Source organism: Ipomoea triloba, chromosome 4 (genome assembly GCF_003576645.1).
Source record: "Ipomoea triloba cultivar NCNSP0323 chromosome 4, ASM357664v1".
NCBI classification, from domain to species: Eukaryota; Viridiplantae; Streptophyta; class Magnoliopsida; order Solanales; family Convolvulaceae; genus Ipomoea; species Ipomoea triloba.
Genome location: NC_044919.1, coordinates 21,301,334 through 21,311,816, shown reverse-complemented (window position 1 = coordinate 21,311,816; position 10,483 = coordinate 21,301,334). Strand labels below are relative to the sequence as shown.

Genomic DNA, 10,483 nt, shown 5'->3' with positions numbered 1-10,483 from the left:
TTTAAATTGTTTCAAACTCCTTCAAAGTCCAAAGTCCAAATATAAGTACATAACAAAACAAATGAACTTCTAGAATTTTAACATTTAATTTCTTATATACTTTGTATATAAATAATATAAAATATATAATATAATATAATAATATACGGGGAATCGGGGACGGGGCAGGGAGGGGATCGGGGTCGGGGTCGGGGCGGGGAATACCCTTCCCCGTCCCCGTCCCCGTTTCCCGCGGGGATTAGGAACTTCTCCCCATCCCGCCCCCGTTCTCCGAAATAATTCCCCGTACCCGCCCCGTCGGGACGGGGATCGGTTTTTCCCGTCGGGGGCGGGTTGAATTGTGATCCCTAGGAGGAACCCTTCCTCTCTCTCTCCTCTCCTCTCTATGCTTACATGGTCAAATAATTTGACATAATTCTCACAAAATTCATTGATAGGCATGCTCTAAGGATTTACTAGTTGCTCCGTATTTACTTTACGTAATGAACGCGCTACTTACCACCTTACCGGCAAGAATTGATTCATTCCATAACAATGGCAATAGTTTGTGCCGAATTATTGGGCCATTTTCACTAACTCAACAAAATTGTCAGTTTTTCTATTCAAAACGAAAATTGTAGTCTCATTACAGGAAGTATAAACTACTGACAATTACTCCGAATATTTTAAATTTTAACAATTTAATACACAATTTTTTTGTATATTGTGATAATTATATCTAAAAATTTAAACTATGAGAAATTAATATCAATTTTTTGTATTTTGTGAGGATTATAATATTTGACCGAAGAAATATGCAATATAATTTGACTTTGTTAAGTTGGTTATTGGTAGGCAAATTATTTTAAAATTTAAATAATATCATCTTTTTTTAACATAGTGCATCACAATATTTACTTCATACAATTAGAAAAATTAAATTAAATGTCAAAAAAGCAATTTTTATATAAAATTATGGCTTTGTTTGGCATATCTAGTTTAAAGATGAAAGCTTGAAAACTAGTAGATATTGGTCTTGTTGGTAAAATAGTTAACTTATTAGTCAATTTTGACTTATTTGACCACTATTAGCTGTTTGATTTGGTTAAAAAATCAATATAAGTTTTTGGTTAATAAGTTTTTTATAACTCTAAAATGCTAAAATTCAAAAAACTGCTCAAATCAACTTTTTCAATTAATTTTTTTTTTTTTTATAAAATGAAGTTATACCAAATATCTATCAGCAAACGACTAATTTACCAAACACCTTTCTACAATCAACTAATGTTATCAACTAGTTATATCCTATAACCTGATCAACTAACAACCATTTACCAAATAAGGCCTTAACTTATTTTGAAACGTAATTTAGAATAACGTTACAAAATAAGTTATTATTTTAAGTTCCACATGTTTGACTAAACAAAGCTTATAATTTATTTGTAGTTTAAATTTTTAGTATACTAATTTTTACTCCGTATTATGTTTTGTATTTTGTTATTTTATGGTGGGTGAACATGTATATATTTACATGTATTTTATTTTGAATAGGTCATTGTGATTAGTTAAATGATATTAGTTTTTCTATTACATGATCTAACCAAATACAAGAATATGATTCGTCATATAATTATATATTTATTCTCTTATTAATTCATTATTTTTAAAATTTTATTCTATTCTCTTTATTTTTATTTTTTAAACAAAACGTCATGTAAGCAATAATTATTGGCTAGATCGTGGTCCACACAATTATGTGGACCACAATCTAAAAATGATGTCGTTTCGTATAATTTTTTTTCACATGATCCAGTGCAACATACATTTTTATAACTCATAATGTACATTATTTTTATTCATAAAGTACATTATCTTACTACGGAAGTTTTATTAATCTAACACATAATATACATTATTCTAAGTATAAAGTAGTTTTAATTTATAAAATTCAAGGAACTAGTTTACGTCGTGTAAGTGTGACAAGGCTTTACTTTTTGTGAGAAAGGCTTTAATTAAGATTAAGTATCCCGCCTCCTTATCTTGTGCCGAAAATTCGAGTCACCATCCAAACGCTCCCTTAACCCACGCTTCGCAGTCCCGTCACGACACCTCCTGCAATAACACGTCCCACCGTATATATCCTTCCGATCCTCTGTGAAAATTTCAACAATTCTTGGAAAAAAAGGAAACGGAGAAGGAGAAATTATAAAACAGCCCATTTCATTGAGATCCTAGATAATGGCTGCAAGAGGGAGAACGACCTTAGAGGTTGGAGCTGATGGAGTGGCTATCATCACCATCATCAATCCTCCTGTCAATTCCCTTTCCATTGATGGTATGGTATTTACAGTTCTTACCATTTCCCAATTTTCAATTTGTTTGGAAATGTTATTTTATTAGTTTCTGAATAATGATCACCATGCCACTGTAATTATGAATGAAAAATTCCCTTTAGGATTGCAGTATTGGTGGTGTAATTGACTAATTGATTTTTCCTTCTTCAGTTTATAATTATACAGTGGGTTTCGATTAATCTTGGTTGCCCATGTCGTTTTTACTGAGTAAAAATCAGATCTTTCGACATATTTAGAACATTTACTAGATATTTTCCAGAGTTGAGCAAATCTTTCTGGGTTTAAAATGAAAAATGATTATTGATGGATTACTTTTAATTTTGGGATTTATCTTGATTGAATAGCTGCAGTATGGTGTTACTCAGGAATTGTTAGTTTTTTGTTTTCCTTTTCTGATTTTCATAATTAAATTAACACCTACTGATTTTTTTGGTCACATCTGGGCATGGGGAATTGTATTTGAAACCTCTTAAGTAGAGTATAATTCCCTTGGATTTGAACTGTTTTATTTCTGAAAAAAATTTCCATTTCTTGGAGAAAATTACTGTAGACTGACCTCATTATGGTCAACACCATTGCAATTTTCTTATTAAGATGGGTATTATATGCGTATTGGTATGTTGTAATCCCCAGTTAACATAGCTATATGAGCCTTGATGAACATTATTTGAATGTGTGGTGAATGCCTGTTTCTGTGGAATTAACTCTCATTTGCAACAATGAGTTTTACTTCAAAGTTTCTGAACCTTCATTGGGACTGTGATGAACATATGCTACAAGTGCAAACGTGCAGTGAGTATTTCCTCTGCGGCCACCATGTTTAGGGCTATTAATAAACCGAACATAAACGAACGGAGGTTGTTGGTGTTCGTTTGTTAAGGATTTTGGATTGTTCATGTTCGTGTTTGTTTGTATTAATAAACCGAACATAAACGAACGGAGGTTGTTGGTGTTCGTTTGTTAAGGATTTTGGATTGTTCATGTTCGTGTTTGTTTGTTAAGGTTTTTGAAAATCATGTTCATGTTCGTTTGTTAAGCATTCATTAGTGTTTGTTAACGTTCGCGAACACGTTCATGAACGTGTTCGTTAACGTTAACAAACACGTTCACAAACATATTCACGAACGTTAACAAACATGTTCACGAACATGTTTGTTAACAATCACGTTCATGAACAATGAATAACCAAACACCAGCATATGTTCATGATCACAATTTGTTCGTGAACAACACGTAATCTACATTCACGAACATTATATATATATATATATATATATATATATATATATATATATATATGTTTGTGAACATGTTCGCGAACATTATTAAACGAACACAAACGAGCTTGTTCACGATCTCTTAGCAAATGAGCTTACCACTGTTTAGACTCTGTTCGATTATGAACCGAGCTCTAAATTTTGTTTGTTAATGTTTGTTTAGCTTAATAAACGAACGCTTACCGAACACGAACACAAGTAGTTTGTCGAAAGCTCTGTTCACTAAAACCCCTAACCATGTTTAGTGAGCCAAAGCTCATTATCTAAGTTGCTGATGTATGCTTGCTTTTGGTGTTGTTTAGTAATGGAGGATTGGGAAGGGCACCAACTTTGCAATTATTTATTTGCAAACTAAATTCTCTTAAACCCATGTCTACTATCTTACTTTTACCTTCCTTTTTACTATGTATAATTTCCAGTGCTTAATAGCTTAAAGGAGAGTTATGAAGAAGCCTTAAGAAGGGATGATGTGAAGGCTGTTGTTGTTACAGGCAAGTTTGTTGATATGATTCTTTTGTATTCAGTGCACATAGCTGAAGTGTGAATGTTTGTATATAAAAATGTTTAACAGGTGCCAAAGGAAAGTTTTCTGGTGGTTTTGATATCGCTGCCTTTGGTGGACTACAAGGGGGAAAGGGTATGGATTATATCATAACTAATTTCTTCCTAGCATTGTTATCATTTTTCTCCCTAATGTTGTATCATTAAATCACAGTTGCTGCACCAAAGCCAGGTTTTGTGTCAGTGGAGATTCTAACTGACATAGTGGAAGGTATTTCCATGATCTTCTTATTTTTGAACTTGAAGCTCTCTATATTTTCACTGTCATAACTGCTTCTTTAATCATTCATCTCCATCTTGGCGGTCAGCTTCGAAAAAACCATCAGTAGCAGCCATTGATGGTCTTGCTTTAGGTGGAGGACTTGAAGTTGCAATGGTAAATTTTTGCATCTAGTTATTTGCTTAATTTTTGTATAATTCCATACTATAACCTTTTTTGCTTTCCTTCAGGGTTGCCATGCGCGTATTTCTACTCCTAATGCACAATTAGGTTTACCTGAACTTCAGCTTGGTATAATTCCCGGCTTTGGAGGTATGAAGGCAAACTTAAGTACCTTGTTATATTCACTATAGATGTTAGTTGCCTATAGGTGAATTGTAAAAATGGTGGTGTGTGGCAGTCATGAGATATATTTTAGAATCAAGAAACTCCCTTTCTGCTGAAAATTATTTTTCCTCCTGGTAATGGTTTAGAGTTGTCAGAAGTCAAGTTTCTTTTTTGAATTGACCTTTTCCTTTGCTCTGTCTCCTGGTTTAATTAGAACGCCATCTGATTACATTTTCTATAGAGCAGTGGCTTTGAAAAATGGAATACTTAAGAATTTCTTAGATTGGTATCATATGTTATATCACAGAAGTCTATTGCAATATAAAGTGGCATTCTTGTTACTTACAATGTTAAGCACAGATTATCACTGTTCAATTTCATCATTTTGTGTATTGTCAGGGACACAGCGGCTCCCACGCCTTGTAGGTCTTGCTAAAGCTCTAGAGATGATGCTTGTAAGTTCTAGCTTGCATTTGCCATTTTAAAGTAGTATTAACAATGTAACTTGGATTATTTTGTTTAAACCTTATATATTGTTCTCTCATACCTTTACTCCTGTCTCTTAGACATCAAAGCCTGTTAAAGGACAGGAAGCCCTGAATTTGGGCCTTGTGGATGCCGTTGTTTCACCAAATGAATTACTGGATACTGCACGTCATTGGGCTCTAGATATGTTGGAGAGACGCAAACCTTGGGTTGCTAGTCTCTACAAGACTGACAAAATAGAGGCTCTTGGGGAGGCCAGGGAAATACTAAAGTTTGCTCGAGCTCAGATCCGTAAGCAAGCTCCAAACCTTAACCATCCATTAGTCTGCATTGATGTTGTTGAAGAGGGTATAGTTTCTGGTCCACGTGCTGGCCTTTGGAAGGTTTAATTCTTCCTCAAGCTCTTTTTCCTTTGGTCAAGATACAGTAATGTGTGTGATCATTCATGCATTTGATATTTACAGGAGGCAGAAGAATTCCAAAAGCTTGTGTATTCAGACACATGCAAGGCCTTGGTCCACGTTTTCTTTTCTCAACGTGGAACCACAAAGGTAAGGAAAATTGATAGTTTTATTAACAAAAACCATATACTGTGCATATGAATATAGTCATAAATAGTTACACAATGAATAGCACTTTGAGTAGCGTGTGACTTTACTTTCAATACATTTAGATGTAAATTATATATATATATTTTTCACTTAAGTGTGGATTACTGTTATGACACATCTTTCCTGCTGTTTTTGAAAATTATGATACATTTCTCAAAAGTGGGTCTTAAGTTGGTATTATTAACACGTGTGATCGATACGATGCTTCTGTTGTTGGTTGATATTTAATTATGGTATACTACATAAGACAGATCAATTGTAATGATCAAAGTTGAAATTGAGGGATTAAAAAACTTGACAAGTGGCAAATACCCACCACTCACCAGTGAGGTGGGAGCAAAATATGTGAGAAACTAACGAAAGAGAGAATATATTATTCTATAATAGATTACAATAGATTGTATCTCTATCTATTTCTATGTATTGGAACTGTATAGAGATCTTATATTTATTTGTATTGGAACTGTATAGAGATCTTATATTTATAAGTAATATTTTCAGCTTGAAGTTGGTGGAAAATTAAACATGAATGCTTGTTTTGGCATTTTTGAACCAATTTTGGTTTGTGTACAGGTTCCAGGTGTAACTGATCTAGGATTGGCACCAAGACAGATTAAGAAGGTTGGAATTCTTGGAGGGGGTTTGATGGGCTCCGGGATTGCAACGGCTTTGATACTTAGCAACTATCCTGTAATCCTGAAGGAAGTTAATGACAAATTTCTACAAGCTGGAATTGGTAGAGTAAGAGGTAAGGCAACAGTCTTTGTGTGATTTTGTGGCTTAATAGTTGCTATGAGATGTAATATCTGACATTTTGACCATTACCCCCAACTACTCAGCAAATCTGCAAAGCCGTGTTAAGAAGGGGAGAATGAGTCAAGAGAAGTTTGAAAAAACTTTTTCTCTACTAAAAGGTACCCTTGACTATGAAAGCTTTAGAGATGTGGACATGGTTATTGAGGTAATGCATACGTTCAAAGTTTAGTTAAATGATTTCCACTCTTTTTCTGTTTTCGTATCTCATAGTATTTTGCTTCAAAACAGGCTGTTATTGAGGACATAAACTTAAAGCAGAAAATATTTGCTGATCTTGAAAAGTATTGCCCTCCGCATTGCATTCTTGCAAGTAACACCTCTACCATTGACTTAAACTTAATTGGAGAGAAAACTAGATCACAGGACCGTATTATTGGTGCCCACTTTTTCAGGTAATATCTACTGGTGATTTAAGATAAGATTTATACCTATGTTTCTTTGTTGCTTCAATGATTGCTCTGTTCTTAATGCAGTCCGGCTCATGTGATGCCACTTCTGGAAATTGTTCGCACTCAAAAAACTTCTCCTCAAGCAATTGTCGACTTGCTAGATGTTGGAAAAAAGATAAGGAAAACCCCTGTTGTAGTTGGAAATTGCACGGGGTTTGCTGTCAACAGGATGTTCTTTCCTTACACGCAAGCTGCTCTCCTGCTTGTTGAGCGGGGTGCAGATCCTTACAAGATAGATAAAGCAATTACCAAATTCGGAATGCCCATGGGCCCCTTTAGGTAGTGCATTTCCTGCTGAAATTTAACCTCACTAGTCACTATAAGCTGCTTTATATGGATGAATATGTTTATTGAGGTGTATGGGCTCAATTGTTTTGTTAATTTATTATATGCAGATTGTGTGATCTTGTTGGCTTTGGTGTTGCAATTGCAACTGGAGGCCAATACGTGATGAATTTTCCAGAAAGAACTTATAAATCCATGTTGATACCACTCATGCAAGACGACAAAAGGGGAGGTATCATTCTTTCCTAATGAGATCAATCATGCTATGTTAACTTTTCAATCAGTTTATCGTTTTTTTCGTAAAATTGTCAAGGAGGTGAATATGGGTCTTGCAAATGTTACAGGTGAAGCCACTCGTAGAGGATTTTATATTTACGATGACAGGCGCAAAGCCAGCCCCGACCCTGAAATAAAAAAATATATCGAGAAGGCAAGAGAGATGTCTGGTGTCTCCATTGACCCTAAGGTCTTCCGTCAATCCTTCCTTCCCTCTAGATAGTTAACGATACTATAATAAATTGTTTGTTAGTAGATGATAATACTGTGCCCTCTACTAAAATATGAGCCGAACTTGATTATCCAGTTGATGAAACTTTCGGACAAAGATATTGTGGAGATGACATTTTTGCCAGTGGTGAATGAAGCCTGTAGAGTACTTGCTGAAGGTATTGCTATCAAAGCTTCTGATCTGGACATTGCTGCTGTGATGGGCATGGGTTTCCCTCCTTACAGGTCGGTCTGTCAATTTATCCGAGACTCGGTTGCTCAATGAATCTATCTACTATACATATACCTGCAATTATTGATCACAACAATTTGTGTATCAGGGGAGGGGTCTTGTTTTGGGCTGACACTCTGGGGTCAAAGTACATTTACTCAAAGTTGAATGAGTGGTCAAAAATGTATGGAGGTTTCTTTGAGCCATGTTCTTACTTGGCTGAAAGAGCTGCCAAGGGTGCTCCTCTGGTAAGTGTTCTCATATTTTTCACTATCTGAAAACGACTATTCATTGCACTATAATTTGTCTACTTTTGGCTCTGTGCATATACTTGTCAGTTAATGCTACAGCAAAAACAAAATATTATATATATATATATATATATATATATATATATATATATAGATTCACGTTTATATGAGAACACCCTTCTATATAAAAACTATGTAAATTTGGACTCCCCATTTAGAATATATGTGGCTGCGGTTTTATGATTTTTATTTTGTTTTTTAATTTAGGTAATTTTTAGAGGGGTAATTTGGATTTATTTACACTTGGACTCAAATTAATTTTTGCATTTTTTAATTGTCTATTGTTTGAACAGTGTGCATTTGTACTGTCGTTCTTGGGTTTTCGTCGTATGTATGCACCTCGTCGTGGCCTAGTGCGCACATTGGGTTCATGTGATGTGTGTGTATTGTAAGCTTGGTGTGTGCGCACTATAATACATATGCGTGGCGTGTGTGTACACGACTCTGGTTATATTTTGCGATGCACACGATATTGTGCATGAGTGTACAAGTCACCCAGAGCACAACACAACACCAAGTGTTTGTCTTGCTAAATTAAAGCACCAAACATTAACAAAACAATAAAAAATTTTATATTTAATAATAATAATAATTTATTATTTAAATGAAATGATTTAATATTATATAAACTTCTATTGATGGGAGTTAGATTATTGATTATGCGCATGAATTTAGGGTGTTCACTTTTAGTCATGGCCCTGTTTGGTAAATGGCTGTTGGCTGTTTGGGTTAGAAGATATGATTTGTTGATAATATTAGCTGATTGTAGAAAGTTGTTTTATAAATTAGCTGTTAGCTGATAGCTGTTTGGTATAATTTCTTTTCTCAAAAAGCTAATTGAAAAGGCTGCTTTGAGTAGCCTTTTAAATTTTAGCATTTTGGAGTTACAAAAAACTTATTAACCAAACAACTAATAGTGGTCAAATAAGCCAAAATTAGTTGATAGGCTAATTATTTACCAAACAGGGCCATGATTGATGACTTATTTTGTATGGCTAAGATTTGTGAACCAAGCCTATATATATCAATTAGATGTCATAATCAACATTATTCGGTAGTATAATTACCCGATATGTTATGTAATGTGCTCAATAGCTATTGCCTATTTGGTTTGTGAGAAATTTTTGTTGCTGATGAATGACGTTTGTGGTTGTGGCAGAGTTTGAAAATGGACCCAGGAAAGTCTCGCCTTTAAGATCAAATCATCAGAGTGGCGTCTTGTTATATCTTTATTGGTATTATTGTGTTTTATCTTTACTAAGAAGGAAATGAGGAATTGATCTGTGTATGAACTATTTTGAAGGTGAGAAATAATACAAGTGAGGACTATAATGTAACGGCAGGTGCCAGGTTGTAGTAGTTGTCTAGTCGATAATGTGTCACCAATCACATAAAAATTTCTTAATAATAAAATATCAAAAGTTGCTTTTGTTGGAAGTTTGCTTCCATGATGATGGTGGTGGTGGATGCATCATTTCATTCATTTGATTGGGTATAATTTATACACGTGCTTGAATTCTTTTTTAAATAAATGAAAAGATCAATTGCCTTTTTAAAGCAGTATATATTTTATTTTATAAACATGGAAAGTGAATTATTATAGAGTTTTTGGTAAATAGCTGATGGCATTAGCGGATTGTAGAAAGATATTTTGTAAAATAATTGATAGTTGATTACATGCAAAATACTTTTTAAGATTATAATTTATTTTCTCAAAAGACTGATCAAAAAAATTGCTTAGAGCAGTTTTTTAAATTTTAGCGCTTTGGAGCAAGTTGTTACAAAAAGCTGATTAACTAAACACTCATAGTAGTTGTTTAATCAAGTCAAACAATAATAGTGGTTAAATAAATTAAAATTAAATGATAAATTAATAAATTAGCTATGTTACTGAACATGTGTGGAGTTTTTTGTTTTGTTTCGTTTTTTTTTTAGATAGGACATGAGTGATTTTTAAAATTTGTACCTGTGTGCTGTGGTGGGTTCGTATTCGTATTTATCATCAACAAAATAACTCATCTCGCTAGGCACTATTATAGTTATTTTTATCATTTTCAGCGGTTAAAATTGCTTTTCTTTTTCTTAATTT

The 10,483-nt window shown here is 33.9% G+C and overlaps 1 protein-coding gene across 1 annotated transcript; it reads left to right on the top strand.

The window, feature by feature from the left end:
- The first annotated feature begins 2,083 nt into the window (after positions 1-2,083).
- LOC116016572 (glyoxysomal fatty acid beta-oxidation multifunctional protein MFP-a) lies at positions 2,084-9,831 on the top strand. The gene is made up of 18 exons (XM_031256903.1): positions 2,084-2,314; positions 4,030-4,101; positions 4,182-4,247; positions 4,326-4,382; positions 4,480-4,547; positions 4,622-4,703; positions 5,118-5,173; positions 5,285-5,587; positions 5,669-5,755; positions 6,389-6,563; positions 6,655-6,776; positions 6,860-7,023; positions 7,105-7,359; positions 7,476-7,597; positions 7,710-7,831; positions 7,949-8,097; positions 8,193-8,331; positions 9,554-9,831. The coding sequence occupies exons 1-18, from the start codon at positions 2,218-2,220 to the stop codon at positions 9,587-9,589; spliced, it is 2,172 nt and encodes a 723-aa protein (XP_031112763.1). The 5' UTR covers positions 2,084-2,217; the 3' UTR covers positions 9,590-9,831.
- The last annotated feature ends 652 nt before the right edge of the window (positions 9,832-10,483 follow it).